The sequence below is a fragment of the Rana temporaria genome, chromosome 8 (genome assembly GCF_905171775.1).
Source record: "Rana temporaria chromosome 8, aRanTem1.1, whole genome shotgun sequence".
Lineage (NCBI taxonomy): Eukaryota > Metazoa > Chordata > Amphibia > Anura > Ranidae > Rana > Rana temporaria.
In genome coordinates, this window is record NC_053496.1 from 171,876,533 (window position 1) to 171,893,521 (window position 16,989).

The window sequence follows — 16,989 nt, forward strand, 5'->3', positions numbered from 1 at the left end:
TTCGAAGACTCCAACTTTTAGCTTCTGTACATTGTGCTGCATGAGTGAAATGTCCGTTTTGGACCTCTTCAATTATGGAGGTTAATATGGATCAGCTATAGTTTCTAAAACCTTTGTGGTGTCCAAGCCATGTGAGTGAGTAACTTGTATAGCGTTACAAATGCGAACTAAATCGCCTCAAGGCGCTTTTTGCAGCAAGTGTCCACCTGTGTCTTCAGAAGAGGTGGGTCTTAAGCTTATTCCTGAAGGCCAGATGGTTTTCTTCCATGCAGATGTCCGTGGGTAGAGCGTTCTATAGCCGGGGTCCTTGAACTTCAAATTTTCGTTCTTTAGATTTGTAGCGGGTCTTGGGGATGTGGAGGAGGTTTTGGTTAGTTGACCGGAGGGGGCGACTAGGGATGTAGTGCTTTATTTTCTCGCATAGGTATTGCGGAGCATTTCCTTGGATGCATTTTACCAGGGCTCAAGGCCTTGACAAGGGGTGAACAGGAGGGGAAGCTGCCCTGGGCGCTGATGAGCAAGGGGGCAAAGAAGTGCTACGCCCATTCTATGGTATGTATTAACAGTGAGGGAGGGGGGTGCAATTCTGGATCCTTGCCCCAGGCGCCGGATGAACCTGTCCTGGTACTGCCTGGGCTGGCATCCTTGGTGGTGGGAATGGTGCCATTTTTGTCAACCTGCTCGAAATTTCCAGCTTCTTTCTGGCCCATTTAAGAGCCGACACATGACTTAATACTTTTCAAGTTCAATTTCAGAAGGACTAAGATGAGTCTATATGCACAAGCAAGCTATGCCCCCCTCTTGTTGGTTTTGTAAATTTATTTTACATTATGGAGAATGCAACAGAGACAAATGTGAGCAAAGCAATATAGATGGGAACACAGCCAGTTGACTTTGACTCACCAGACTGTAACAGGACTATCAGTTTTGGATGAACGAATCCTTTAAGCTTCTCGTCTTTTCCATAACTGGGCACAAAATTGTATCATATCAAATGCCTTCATCTTTCACTGCCACCGCCATAGAAAGTTTCTGGTGATGCGTTTTCTGGTGCCCAATTAGATGTTTGTTCTGCCTAAAAGTTTTCCCGCACTCCGAACAGGAAAATGGCCGCTCGCCAGTGTGTATGGACTGGTGCTTATTGAGTTCTCCTTTCCCTGTGAAACCTTTCCCGCACTCTTGACATACGAATGGCATTTCCCCGGTGTGGGTACGCTGATGTATGATGAGATTATGTTTCCGCGTAATACACTTCCCGCAGTCTGGGCAGGAATAGGGCCGTGCCCCGGTGTGGGTGGACTGGTGTTGGTGGAGCGTTCCTTTCCGTGCAAACCCTCTCCCGCAGTCCGAACATATAAAGGGCATTTCACCCGTGTGGATTCGCTGGTGTACGATGAGATTCTGCTTCTTTGTAAAACATTTTCCGCACTCTGAACACGGGAAGGGACGCTCCCCCTTGTGATTTTTCAGGTGTCGGGTGAGATACCATTTCTGAGTGAACTGCTTGCCGCACTCGGGGCAGGTATACGGCTGCTCTCCAGTGTGGCTTTGCTGGTGTTTGATGAACGCACCCTTTTCCACAAAGCCTTTGCCACATTCCAGGCAATCAAACGGCATGACCCCTGTGTGGGTCCTCTCATGTATCATAAGACTGTGCTTCCACGCAAAAACTTTCCCACATTCCGAGCACGGAAAAGATCCCTCGCCCATGTGGCGTTTCATATGCCGGGCGAGATACAATTTTTCTCTGAAGCTTTTGCCGCACTCCGGACAGGGAAACGGACGCTCGTTTGAGTGGGTTCGCTTGTGTGCGACGAGTGAACTTTTCTCTTTAAAACCCTTCCCGCACTCTGGACAGACAAATGGCACTTCGCCCGTGTGGCTTCTCTGGTGGACGATGAGGGTGTCCTTCCGTGTGAAACTTTTCCCGCACTCCATACACGCAAAAGGAATTTCGCCCGTGTGATCCCTATGATGTACATTTAGAAGCGCTTTCGTCATAAAACACTCGCCACACTCCGTGCACAAAAATGGCTTCTCGCCCGTGTGCACTCTGAGATGTCTCGTCAGCAGGGCTCTCTCTTTAAAACTGTGGCCGCACTCGGAGCACACAAAAGGCCTCTCACCCGTGTGAACTCTGTGATGTCTCTTCAGAAGATCGCTGCGTTGAAAACACTTGCCGCACTCCGAGCATGCATAAGGCCTCTCGCCAGTGTGGATTCTCAGATGTTGGATAAGGTCCGTTTTGTCTCTGCAAGGTTTCCCGCACTCTGAACAGTTGAGGGTATACAGTTTGGTGTGAGTTCTTTTATGTCTAGTAAGATCCGATTTCCATGAAAAGGATTTCCCACACTGCAGACACTGATATGCTCGTTCAGTGGATGTCTCTCTCTCTGAATTATTGAAAGAACGTCTCGCTCTACTGGGGTGCCTTCTCGATCTCTCCTCATGGTAAAGGCCACCATACATCATTTGCGCAATGAGATTTTCACCTGGATAAAACTGTGCGAAACCACTGTCTTCTGTGTAATCATCTGGAGATAACATACGATGTTCTTCCAAAGAGGTCCACATACTGTGCCCATCTGTTAGAAAGATTTTTTTTATTATTATTAAAAACACGTTCTTTATTAACACTTTACAATTAGAAGTCTAGAAGTCAATGGCTTCAGATTCCTGCCAAGACATTGAGTACAAACATAACAGTAATATACAGTATTAGTAGAAATGTAAGTGTACAACCAAACCAACCAAGAAACACTAGCTAAGGCTATACATACAATTCTTACTTTGTCAATGATAATGAGGAAGAGAGGAGGGGAACATGACGTTATATTGAGGAATGGGGATGGACCTTTCATATGGTGTACAGTATCTGCTCCTCATTTGTTGGGAACATGACATTATATTGAGGAATGGAGATGGGCCTTTCATATGGTGTACAGTATCTCCTCCTCATTTGTTGGGAACATGACATTATATTGAGGAATGGAGATAGACCTTTCATATGGTGTACAGTATCTCCTCCTCATTTGTTGGGAACATGATGTTCTATTGAGGAATGAAGCTTTCAGTACAATATCTCAATCTAATTTCTTGGGAATATTGGGTCATGTGGGAAACAGAAAGTTTACATTCTTCTGGTGAAGACTGGAGACTGAACACCATATGATATAAAACAATCCCACCTCATATGTTTGGCACATTTAATGATGGATAGATGCATCAATCATGAAGAGCAATGGGAAATTCCCAATTTTCTAATTATGAAAGTTGTTCTCTGTATTAATAAATTGGTCTTTTTTTGGCACAAAAACTGTAAATGTGAAAGACCTAAAATTCTCTCTCTAAAAAAAAAAAGTTTTTTTAACCAAAGTTAATTTATTTTAAACAAACTTCTGGAAAATAATAATATGTTATCAGCAGAAGCCAAGCTTCCCATTAATAGGAAGAGCCTCTTCAGCTTGCAATGAATAGGATACAATTTTTTCAAGATTTGGCAATTGTATAATTTCAGTCTGCTCTTACCTGCTGATGTGAAGGTCTGAAAATTTTCCATCATGACATCCATGTAGAGATCCTTGTGTCCTTCTACATACTCCCACTCCTCCATGGAGAAATAGACAGTGACATCCTGACACCTTATAGGAACCTGACACACACAATGATACAGTCACCATCCAGACACATCCCTTGTCTGTTACTAAATCCAATGTCTCAGAATTCCCGGAACGACTTACCTCTTCTGTCAGTAGTTCAGTGATTTTGTAGGTGAATTCTAGAATCTTTAGCTCATTGTTTCTTTCAGGTATCAAGGAGGAAAAATTAGGATCCGTCATAAGAAATTGATCCCGGGGTCGGTTGCTGGGCATCAATGGATCACCAGATGAATTTTTCACTACTTCATATTCCTGTGTAAAAATAGACATAAATATTATTATGTATGTTCCCAGGATCCTCATTGATCCTCACTAGGTCTGTGCTTTTTTCACTGAGAAGGGTAATGTCATGTGACCCTCCCAAAACACTACTCACCTCTCTGGTTAGGTCTGTGTTCTATTAAAGCCCCACTCCGAACTAAAGCCGTTCTTTGCCCACCCCTCTCTAACCCACTAGAAGTATTGATTGTTTACAGGGTGAATACAACATGAATACCCTTACACGTTTCGGCCGTGAGGCCTTGGTCAAGGCCGAAACACGTATTTATTTATACTTCTGCAATTGGATGATACCGAGTGGCCGGCTGTTTATCTCTTCATATATTTATATTGAGTCCTAGTGGAGACTACATAAGCCTGAGCGCCAGCTTCTCATCCTGAGGGTTTACAACTACTTTAAGTGACTAGTTAGAGGTAGGTAAAGAGGAAATTGTCCTGGAGTGGGGCTTCTTTAGAGATAAGAGTGAAGTCATGTGACCTCCCAGAATCCTCCTCACCTCTCCGGTCAGCTCTGTGTTTTATTAATAGAGATAAGAGTGATGTCATGTGACCTCCCAGAATCCTCCTCACCTCCGGTCAGGTCTGTGTTTAATTAATAGAGATAAGAGTGATGTCATGTGACCTCCCAGAATCCTCCTCACCTCTCCGGTCAGGTCTGTGTTTTATTAATAGAGATAAGAGTGATGTCATGTGACCTCCCAGAATCCTCCTCACCTCTCCGGTCAGGTCTGTGTTTTATTATTAGAGATAAGAGTGATGTCATGTGACCTCCCAGAATCCTCCTCACCTCTCCGGTCAGCAGGTAGATGATCTCCTGAGTAATGTTCATTATTCTGTCATTCAGGTGAACCGTATCCCCTCTCATCCTCACGTAGCGTAAGTTTTGCCATTTTCCAGCCACAATGCTCTTGTACATATCCACGTATCCTTCTTCAAGCTCCTCTGTCACAACTACCTCCTCAATCTCCTCTTTTATAGGAGTGGAACATCTCTCCGGTGAATTCCCATTACTGGATCCATCTGTAGGAAACACACACACTGACTGAATACATTGTTTCTATGTGTTTATCAGATGATGGGGGGGATTTGGTGGATCTACCCATATAACTAAAATATCTCCATTTGACTAGGATTACTATTTGCCGTCTACTTACCAAATGATTCAAAAAGATGCTGATATTCATTCACAAAGTCCTTGTAGAGATCCTTGTTTTCCTCTAAATACTCCCACTCCTCCATGGAGAAATAGACAGTGACATCCTGACACCTTATAGGAACCTGACACAAACAATGATACCGTCACCATCCAGACACATCCCTTGTCTGTTACTGGATAATGTCCCAGAATTCCCGGCACCGCTCACCTCTCCTGTCAGAAGCTCAGTGATCTTCCTGATGACTTCCAGAATTTTCAGATTATTAGTTCTCTCATATTTCCAGGAGTCTGATGTGGACATAGCGATCAAGCTCTGGGCCCTTCTCCATTCTCCTCTCAGATGGAAATGGGTCTTGGATGTCACATACTCACCAGAAGGCTTCTTCACTGCTGTGCAATCCTATTGAAAGTATGCATGACAGATATGAATACTTACTTCCTACAGCCATTCTCATTATGACTAACACACCTGGTCGTGTTTTTATTATTTTTTGGTGGTGGCATACTCAGTATACTACACATCTAAATAATTCATTTAAAAACATGCTACTAATACAAAATAGAAAACCAAAAATATATCCAGCAGCTGGAATAAAACTGTCCTCCCAGAATCCTCCTCACCTCTCCGGTCAGCAGGTAGATGATCTCCAGGGTGAGGTCTATTAAAGTCTCAGTCATGTCATTTCGGTCTTCATCCATCCTGATTCCGGTGGTCGGTCGTGTGATCTATGTACGACTCTCCTGTGTTTAGTTGCATAAAACACTAAATTACATGGACTGTACGGGATAAATAATTACTACACAGCGTTCTTCTATAATCCTACACTTGAGTCAGCTTCCTATACTCTCCCTCCCACTTCCCCCTCCCCTCTTTCAGTGATCCGCTGCATGACGGAGCAATCGTGGGTGTCAAAGGAGAAAAGCATTGTCGCATCTATCTTGGCATCCAAACACCTATATGGTGGGAGTTACAGTATGTATGTGCCTGCTTTTTATATCTGTAAGGTGAGAGTTCTGAGAGACTGGTGAAGGAGAGACACCATGGTTCAATATTACAATTAAAGAAATATTCTCAACAAGAACTTGGAGATAATTGGAGGACCTACCCTTTCATCAATTATATGGGACATTAACTCACATTGCATCATTGCATTATTGAACCATCTATACACTGGGGTAGATTCAGGTACCTTTTGCGGAGGCGTATCTCCAGATTTGAATTCCGCGCCCGCTTAGCGTTACGCCGATTCACAAAGGCAGTTACGCTGAAAAAATAGGCTTCCTCCACCGACGTAACTTGATTGCGGCGGCGTAGAATTGTGTGCAATATAACTTTGGCCGCTAGGGGCGCTTCCGTTGTTGTCGGCGTAGAATATGCAAATTTCCTAGATACGCCGATTCACAAACGTACGTGCGCCCGGCGTTCGTTTTTTACGCCGTTTGCGTTAAGGCTTTTTCGGCGTAAGGCTGCTCCTGCTATTAGGAGGCGCAGCCAATGTTAAGTATGGACGTCGTTCCCGCTTCGAAATTTTAATTATTTACGTCGTTTGCGTAAGTCGTTCGCGAATAGGGCTGGACGTAATTTACGTTCACGTCGAAACCAATACGTCGTTATGCCGTACTTGGAAGCAATGCACACTGGGATATGTACGTAAATCACGTCAATCATGTCAGGTCATCACATATTACCATAAAACACGCCCCCCTTCCCCATTTGAATTACGCGCGCTTACGCCGGCCCCATTTAAGCTACGCCGCCGCGACTTACGGAGCAAGTGTTTTGTGAATACTGCACTTGCTCCTGTAAGTTGCGGAGGCGTAGCGTAAATACACTACGTTGCGCCGCCGGAAATTATAGCATAGCTACCTGAATCTAGCCCACTGTGTACATCGGTGCAATTTTTTGGCACGGCCAGCACTTTTTTGCAGTTTTTTGCACTGTTTGTAGTTTATTTGCACTATTTGCAGTTATTGCATTCTATTTTGCACTTTATATTTATATTGGATCACTTTTGTATATTTGATCGTCTCACGGGTCTATTTAATATATAAGCTGTTTTGTCATTGCTCAGGTAGCACTTTATCACCACATTGCACAGTGAGAAGTTTGTTGGTATTTATTCAACTTTAGCGCAAAATCATTCTTTTATTCATTTTTTTTTTTATGTGTATGGTGAACACTATTAGATTTAGCAGCTTTTGTGTTTTCGTTCCTTCACATTTTTCATCTACTCACTAGTAGCGCAAGAGATTTTTTACATTGGCTTCCTATACTACATTAAGTGGTTGCACACCCTGTACAAGCACTTTTACCTACAGGTAAGCCTAGATTAAGGCTTACCTGTAGGTGCTCGAAATATCTCTTAAACCTCCACGGTTTAGGAGATATTTACAATGACAGGCACCGATGTCTACAGCGCAGGCGCACTTTAGAAACGGCGATCGTGCCATTTCTAAAGGAGGTTCGTGCAGTGACTGGCGGCTCCCGCGCACATGCGCAAGAGTGACGTCATCGCGGCTCCAGCCAATCACAGCGCCGGAGCCAAGATACCCGGAAGAATCCCCCAGGAGAGATGTCGTTCGACGGAGCAGTCTACGAGGACAGCTGCGGGGGTTTTCGATCTGAGGTGAGTGTTACATAATGAGCTAGTATGCTATGCATACTAGCTCATTATGCCTTTGTCTTGCAGGTATTATTATTATTTTTTTTAAAGTTAGTTTACAATCACTTTAATGAGACCTTAATCACTTTACCTAGTCCAGTGATGGCGAACCTTGGCACCCCAGATGTTTTGAGGGCATGAGCACGATGGAAAATGTTGTTCCAAAACATCTAGGGTTCCAAGGTTCGCCATCACCGATCTAGTCTATAAACCAGAGGCTCTGGATGGACAGTTGGATAAATGGTTCTATATTTTGGATGGACAGACCAATGAGTGTACACTATATAGCAAGGGCATTGAATTAAAATTCAGAGGTCCAATCAGTAAAATTTTCTTCCAGCAGAGGTCCGATTCACATGTTTTCCCAATGACTCAGGTCCTGTTCTTACATCAGTGTCCTCTGTAGTGTTCTGTGCCCCCTTCACATCACCCCCCTCACAGCAGTGTCATCTGCCCCTCTCACATCCCCCCCCCCCCCCCCCCCACAGTAGTGTCCTCTGTCCTCCCTAGTAGTGTTGTCTGCCCCTTCACATCACTCCCCCCTTTGCATTACCCCTTCAAGAGCACTGCCCCCTACATTTCCCCTTCAGTAGTGCTCTCTGCCCCTTTACATCACCCCCCCCCCCCCCACAGTGGGGCTTTCTACCCCTTTATGTCACCCCCCCCCCCCACAGTTGAGATCTCTGCCCCTTTACTTCACCCCCCAGTAGTCCTTTATGCCCAGTGGGTCTGGATGGTACAGTGACTCAGTCCGCCATTTAGTGATGCCTGGTATATAGGATGTTTTCTCTAAGGGCTTGTTCACGCCATAAAGGTACATCCGAGAGTTCACGTTTTTAACTCCAATGGGCTCCCCAAAGCATTGCAACATGCAAAATGTATGGCATTAAGCATTTTCAAAATTGCACTGCACCAAACCGCACAGTACTGCGGTACTCTGCAATTTGGTGGACGCATGAATTAATGGGACCTGTGCATGTCTGCAGAAGTGCGGTGTGGGAAAGCACACACACATATTCCCGCACCACAAGTGTTGTGAACCAGCCCTCCAAGTAAACGTATCCTTTAACCACAGCAAACCATTAGTAAAAGTGACGTTACAAGCCGCCCATAAACTGTGAAGTCACACTAATTTGGGCCACACCCCCTCTGGTCTCTTGGCAGGTGGCGCAATTTTCACGCCATGTTTTTCTTTTGGGTCCTCGTTTGGGTTTAGGCTGCATTCACACCTGAGCGTTTTGTCGCCTGAAGCATGAAGCTCCAAAACGCGCAAATTGGGCGGATATGGGCGTTTTAGAACGTTTGTATTCCCATAGAAAGTAATGGAAACGCTCGATTCAAGCGTCTAGCACAACAACAAGCGTTTCTACGGGTGTTTTGTAGCTTTAATGTGATGAAAGAGATGATCATTTCTTCTATTGGCTAAAATAAAAAACGTTGAAGTTCAAAAACGTCGGACAACGCTGTATGCAAACGCGCGAATACGTGTTAATACGCGCGACAATACGTCGGAAAAAACTACCAAAAACGCTACGCTCTGGTGTGAATGCAGCCTTAAAGGGATGAGTTGGCAACCCTAACACATATGAATTGCACAGGTACTGAAGCAAATTTAATGCAGATAAGGCACCAAGTGGGTTTAATTACCACCTTAATCAGCCACAGAACCCGTGTAAATCATATGTGTTCGGTTTTAAAGGGATGAGGTGGCAACTCTAGTCCTCCTCGAAGAGTCCCTGGTCATCATTCTGAAACATCGGCAAGTAAACATGCTCTGGCTGGGCAATTCGCTTCTAAAGCATTCATTTACTGCGATATAAAAAGAGAAGAAATCTTGTGGACAATTTTAGAGATCGTCCTTCCACCCCCCGAGGAAGCCAAATACGGGATTTAGAGAAGCGTATTGTCCTGATCATCTATTGATGGCCACTGCAAAAGGAGGTAACCCAAAATACGGACAACAGTGGACAAAATCTACTGTCGTACTTTTATTCTCTTTCTATGTGTGTAGCAGAGTCTGCCGGTGATAAGACAACACAGTGGGGGGTTACGGGGTGTAAATATAAAATAATATCTTATTACCTCCTCTGCTGCCAGTTCCAGCAATGTCTCCTCTCTACTTCCTCCCAACTCACCTCTCACCCGGAACTTCCTGTCTATACCTGACATCACTTCCTGTTGGTTCTAACATCACTTCCTGTTTGTTTGTCACTTATCCCTCGTTCTTCGTTCTTCTACTGCAGCCTTTCTCAACCGGGGTTCTTCAAGAGGTCGTCGGGGGTTCCTTGAGCTGTGACTGAATGACCTCCCATACGATGATGTCGGCAAAGTTCAATACCACTTGGCAGAGCACCAATTTAGGGTTGCCACCTCATCCCTTTAAACCTGAACACATATGAATTACACAGGTTCTTGAGGCTAATTTAATGCTGATAAGGCACCAATTGAGTTTAATTATCACCATAGCTCCCAACTGTCCCTGATTTTGAGGGACTGTCCCTGATTTGGAGCAATATCCCTCTGTCCCCCATTCCTTCTCAGTTGCCCCTCATTTTGGTCTGATCCATAGAATTGTATATAAAATGCAATTTTTATCCATCAAAAGGTGTTTTTCAGCCTTAAACCTTTCATCCGATTTCTAAATTGTTGCATTTGTAAACTCCAAAAGCCAGTATAAAGAAACGGTAGTGGTAAAAAAAGCACTTGTGGGTTTAACCAATCTTGTTTTTTTTTTTTGTACAATTCTCCTTTAAGGGGGCGTGGCAAGGGGTTGTGTCCTATGCCTGCATACTTTTGCTGACAGGTGTCCCTCATTCCCATCTCAAAAAGTTGGGAGGTGTATTATCACCTTAATCAGCCACGTAAGTATGTGTTCGGGTTTAAAGGGATGAAGTGGCAACCCTAGCATCAATCATCATTTTAGCTGTTAAGAGTGGCATGTTGACCACCAATGTAAGGGGCATTCTTCCCACTGATTCCCAAAGTAAGGGGCATTCTTCCCACTGATCCCCAAAGTAAGGGACATTCTTTCCACTGACCACCAATGTAAGGGGCATTCTTCCCACTGATCACCAATGTAAGGAACATTCTTCTCACTGATCACCAATGTAAGGAACATTCTTCCCACTGATCATCAATGTAAGGGGCATTCTTCCCACTGATCACCAATGTAAGGAACATTCTTCTCACTGACCTCCAATGTAAGGAACATTCTTCCCACTGATCACCAATGTAAGGAACATTCTTCCCACTGATCCCCAATGTAAGGAACATTCTTCCCACTGATCACCAATGTAAGGAACATTCTTCCCACTGATCCCCAAAGTAAGGGACATTCTTTCCACTGACCACCAATGTAAGGGGCATTCTTCCCACTGATCACCAATGTAAGGAACATTCTTCTCACTGATCACCAATGTAAGGAACATTCTTCCCACTGATCATCAATGTAAGGGGCATTCTTCCCACTGATCACCAATGTAAGGAACATTCTTCTCACTGACCTCCAATGTAAGGAACATTCTTCCCACTGATCACCAATGTAAGGAACATTCTTCCCACTGATCCCCAATGTAAGGAACATTCTTCCCACTGATCACCAATGTAAGGAACATTCTTCCCACTGATCACCAATGTAAGGAACATTCTTCCCACTGATCACCAATGTAAGGAACATTCTTCTCACTGATCACCAATGTAAGGAACATTCTTCCCACTGATCATCAATGTAAGGGGCATTCTTCCCACTGATCACCAATGTAAGGAACATTCTTCTCACTGATCACCAATGTAAGGAACATTCTTCCCACTGATCACCAATGTAAGGAACATTCTTCCCACTGATCCCCAATGTAAGGAACATTCTTCCCACTGATCCCCAATGTAAGGAACATTCTTCCCACTGATAACCAATGTAAGGAACATTCTTCCCACTGATCACCAATGTAAGGAACATTCTTCCCACTGATCCCCAATGTAAGGAACATTCTTCCCACTGATCACCAATGTAAGGAACATTCTTCTCACTGATCACCAATGTAAGGAACATTCTTCCCACTGATCACCAATGTAAGGGACATTCTTCCCACTGATCACCAATGTAAGGGACATTCTTCCCACTGATCACCAATGTAAGGAACATTCTTCCCACTGATCACCAATGTAAGGGACATTCTTCTCACTGATCACCAATGTAAGGGACATTCTTCCCACTGATCACCAATGTAAGGGACATTCTTCCCACTGATCACCAATGTAAGGGACATTCTTCCCACTGATCACCAATGTAAGGAACATTCTTCCCACTGATCACCAATGTAAGGAACATTCTTCTCACTGATCACCAATGTAAGGAACATTCTTCTCACTGATCACCAATGTAAGGAACATTCTTCTCACTGATCACCAATGTAAGGGACATTCTTCTCACTAATCACCAATGTAAGGAACATTCTTCTCACTGATCACCAATGTAAGGGACATTCTTCCCACTGATGATCACCAATGTAAGGAACATTCTTCCCACTGATCACCAATGTAAGGGACATTCTTCCCACTGATCACCAATGTAAGGAACATTCTTCTCACTGATCACCAATGTAAGGAACATTTTTCCCACTGATCACCAATGTAAGGAACATTCTTCCCACTAATCCCCAAAGTAAGGGACATTCTTTCCACTGATCACCAATGTAAGGGGCATTCTTCCCACTGATCACCAATGTAAGGGATATTCTTCCCACTGATCACCAATGTAAGGGATATTCTTCCCACTGATCCCCAAAGTAAGGGGCATTCTTCCCACTGATCCCCAAAGTAAGGGGCATTCTTCCCACTGACCTCCAATGTATGGAACATTCTTCTCACTGATCACCAATGTAAGGAACATTCTTCCCACTGATCACCAATGTAAGGGACATTCTTCCCACTGATCACCAATGTAAGGGACATTCTTCCCACTGATCACCAATGTAAGGGACATTCTTCCCACTGATCACCAATGTAAGGAGCATTCTTCTCACTGATCACCAATGTAAGGGACATTCTTCTCACTGATCACCAATGTAAGGAACATTCTTCCCACTGATCACCAATGTAAGGGACATTCTTCCCACTGATCACCAATGTAAGGAACATTCTTCCCACTGATCACCAATGTAAGGGACATTCTTCTCACTGATCACCAATGTAAGGGACATTCTTCCCACTGATCACCAATGTAAGGAACATTCTTTCCACTGATCACCAATGTAAGGGACATTCTTCTCACTGATCACCAATGTAAGGAACATTCTTCTCACTGATCACCAATGTAAGGAACATTCTTCTCACTGATCACCAATGTAAGGAACATTCTTCTCACTGATCACCAATGTAAGGGACATTCTTCCCACTGATCCCCAAAGTAAGGGACATTCTTTCCACTGATCACCAATGTAAGGGGCATTCTTCCCACTGATCACCAATGTAAGGGATATTCTTCCCACTGATCACCAATGTAAGGAACATTCTTCTCACTGATCACCAATGTAAGGAACATTCTTCCCACTGATCACCAATGTAAGGGACATTCTTCCCACTGATCACCAATGTAAGGGACATTCTTCCCACTGATCACCAATGTAAGGGACATTCTTCCCACTGATCACCAATGTAAGGAACATTCTTCCCACTGATCACCAATGTAAGGAGCATTCTTCTCACTGATCACCAATGTAAGGGACATTCTTCTCACTGATCACCAATGTAAGGAACATTCTTCTCACTGATCACCAATGTAAGGAACATTCTTCTCTGATCACCAATGTAAGGGGCATTCTTCTCACTGATCACCAATGTAAGGAACATTCTTCCCACTGATCCCCAAAGTAAGGGGCATTCTTCCCACTGATCCCCAAAGTAAGGGGCATTCTTCCCACTGACCTCCAATGTAAGGAACATTCTTCTCACTGATCACCAATGTAAGGAACATTCTTCCCACTGATCACCAATGTAAGGGACATTCTTCCCACTGATCACCAATGTAAGGGACATTCTTCCCACTGATCACCAATGTAAGGGACATTCTTCCCACTGATCACCAATGTAAGGAACATTCTTTCCACTGATCACCAATGTAAGGGACATTCTTCTCACTGATCACCAATGTAAGGGACATTCTTCTCACTGATCACCAATGTAAGGGACATTCTTCCCACTGATCACCAATGTAAGGAACATTCTTCTCACTGATCACCAATGTAAGGAACATTCTTCTCACTGATCACCAATGTAAGGAACATTCTTCTCACTGATCACCAATGTAAGGGACATTCTTCCCACTGATCACCAATGTAAGGAACATTTTTCCCACTGACAAACCAATGTATAGTATGCAATTTACAGTACTGGGTGGATTATGCATTATACAGGAGAATGTGCAGTATATTTATTTTTTACAGGTACTTAGATAGCGCTGTCATACAGTATATTGTACATTCACATCAGGCCTTGCCCTCAAGGAGCTTACAGTCTAAGGTCCCTAACTCACATTCATGCATAGACATACTAGGACTAATTTCAACAGGAACCAATTAATCTACCAAGATGTCTTTGAGTATGGGAGGAAACCCGCTCAGGCACAGCTAACTCCAGGCAGGTAGTGCTGTGGTTGGGATTTGTCATTTTTCAGAACCCAAAAAATGATGTGAGCCCCACACACGATCATTTTAAATTACATTTTTTTTAAAACAAAGTTTTTTTCATGCCGAAAAATGATCGTGTGTACGCGGCATGAGAGTTCCAGCAAATCAAAATTTCCAGGATCCCAAGAGGCAAGTTGAATTACCTGTTAGATAGCAAAGTCTGGAAGAACATTCCTGGATCTCAACTGGCATTTGATGTTTTTGCTTCTCAATTACCTCTTCCCTCTGAAATTAGGCCCTCAACGGGTGGGGAGTCCCTATAAGAGGGGGTAATGTCACCGCTACTTACCTCCCATGACTCATTGCTGGCTCTTCCTCTCTTCCCCATGGCCATAAACACTTGAGAGATCACAGTCACATCATGTGACATGTCATAACCCATCATGTGGTGTTTAGGGTGACCACATTTCCAAACTGCCAAGTGGAGTGTATGACAGGGGGGTAATATGTACAGGAGAGGAGTGCGGAGTGTATGGAGGCGAGTAATATGTTACAGGCGAGGAGTGCGGAGTGTATGGCCGGAGGTAGTTAGTGGAGAGAGGAGGAAGAGGATGGACAGGGGGGCCGTGGGATGGATAGAGGGACAGGGGGACAGTGGGATGGATAGAGGGACAGGAGGACTGAACACTTACACATAAGAACTTGTCTCCCTGACCTCTCGGTTCTCACTTCTTCCTAGTAGGCTGTTCCCTGAAGCCTGCGCTCTCCCTGCCGGACTCTTCTTCCTCCTCCTCGCTGTCCTGGGTCCCGCCTCATGTCTGCCATATCAGTGAGAAGAGAATCCACGGGGCTGCGCTGGAAACTACATTTCCCAGCATGCAGTGCGGCACACAAAGCCCTCCATAGAAATGAATGGGGTTGGCAGCTTGTGTAGCTTGTTTAAGCGGAGGGGACATGCTCCCCGCTGGAGCAGAGTGGACCTGCCAAAGCTGAGCCGACCTGGCCCCGGCCCGAGCCAAGCAGATCCGCCCCCCCGTCCGAGCCGTTTATTAGTGTAGCTGTGGGTCCTTATTTCATTCCCGGACACTGTATTGTCCCGGAATGAAGGGGCCCGGGATACAGGACACAAATATGAATTAAGGGACAATCCGGGACACGTGGTCACCCTAGTGGTGTTGCAGCATGCTGAATCTGTAATTTAATTGAGCTGCCAAAAGCTACATTTGTGTCAATTACTCCCTTAAGCTTCCAAAGCTATTCTCTATATACAGTAAAGTGAAGCACTGTGGAAACTTTCTGGAAGCACTGTAGTCCTAGTATCGCCGCTGCCCACTACAACATCCACCAGTCTCTGCTGCAGCCACCTTTTGCACCTCCGCAAGACTCATTATATCCACTGCAGCCATCTTTGCCCCTCCACGGCCCTCTTTTACACACACACACAGTCTCCGTTGCTCTCACAGCCTACACAGTCTCAGCTTCCACTGCACCTCAGCTACATCCACACAATCTCTGATGCATCTCTGCTGCATGCTAGCTGCAACCACAGTCTACGCAACACCTCTGCACTTGCAATCTTATCTCCCAGCACCAAAAGCCTTATTCTCTGCTTTACACAGAGCCTCAACTTCATCCAAATCTGAGAAGTCTAAACGCTCCACTGCACTACCCCTACATCCACAGCCTCAAGCCGCACTCCAGCGTCTAGTGGTTAATTAATGGATTGTGAATTCACCGATTACTCCTTTTATGTAAACACTTCCTCTACCAATTTGCACCCCTGAAGAAGGAGACATTTGTACTTCGAAACGCGTCAGATACAAGAGGACTGCAATTATGTAAAATTACATATGGTGTAATGTTGTAAACATATTACACATGCCATGTTTTATACCCCGATTTTTATGTAATATTTCGAATAAAAACACTTTTTTTTTTTGTACTTCAAATACTTCTATAACACTTATTTAAATACTTTCATACATATTGTGCCTTAAAAGTCCACTTTAGGGGATCTTGTTTCTTCGACTTTAATACTGGATGTGGCACTCCAAATGCATTTAATTACCGTTCTCCATTTTTGTCTCCAAAAACTAATGTTTCAATAAATTACCATCATAGTGTTGCTGATGAGTAGTTTTAATCAGAGATGGACTGGCCATTGGGACTACAGGGAGTTTCCCGGTGGGCCGATGGCTCAGTGGGCCGGCTTCAGTGACAGCGGACCGCCGCCCCCCTCCACTCCTCTGTCTCTCCCTTCCCGCAGCACTCACCTGGGGGGAACAGAGAAGCAGGGGGAGAACCAGAGGAGCAGGGGGGACGACAGAGGAGCATGGGGGAGGGGACAGACAGCTGACTCAACAGCTATGGCCTGGGAGTTTCTCACTTCTGCCTAATCTTGTCCCATAAGGGGGGGGAACCGAACTGATTCTTTGCCCCGGGTGAAATAATGCCTAGCTTCCCCACTGGTACTGCCTATAAAAGTACCAGTACCAGCCGTTCTACTCTAATAAAGTAGAACGGCTAGTGAAAAGGGAGAGGGGGCTTGGGTGGCCGGGGGGGGGGGTGCGGGAGTTGTCCCGCCGCCATGGGAGAGACCTGTCAAAGTG

General features: G+C 44.7%; 1 protein-coding gene across 1 annotated transcript; it reads right to left on the reverse strand.

Moving 5' to 3' along the window:
- Positions 1-228: 228 nt before the first annotated feature.
- Positions 229-9,877, reverse strand: LOC120909416 (oocyte zinc finger protein XlCOF6-like). Its single transcript, XM_040321180.1, has 8 exons — positions 9,840-9,877; positions 5,716-5,835; positions 5,303-5,494; positions 5,093-5,216; positions 4,726-4,958; positions 3,741-3,911; positions 3,529-3,652; positions 229-2,585 (listed from the first exon to the last, which is right to left on the reverse strand). The coding sequence occupies exons 2-8, from the start codon at positions 5,791-5,793 to the stop codon at positions 991-993; spliced, it is 2,517 nt and encodes an 838-aa protein (XP_040177114.1). The 5' UTR covers positions 5,794-5,835; positions 9,840-9,877; the 3' UTR covers positions 229-990.
- Positions 9,878-16,989: the final 7,112 nt, after the last annotated feature.

Coding starts and splice junctions, on each gene's coding strand:
- LOC120909416 (XM_040321180.1), bottom strand. CDS start 5,793: ATGGATGAAGACCGAAATGACATGACTGAGACTTTAATAGACCTCACC. Junction 4,959..5,092: donor GCATCTTTTTGAATCATTTG/GTAAGTAGACGG, acceptor TGTTTCCTACAG/ATGGATCCAGTAATGGGAAT. Junction 3,653..3,740: donor CTGAACTACTGACAGAAGAG/GTAAGTCGTTCC, acceptor TGTGTGTGTCAG/GTTCCTATAAGGTGTCAGGA.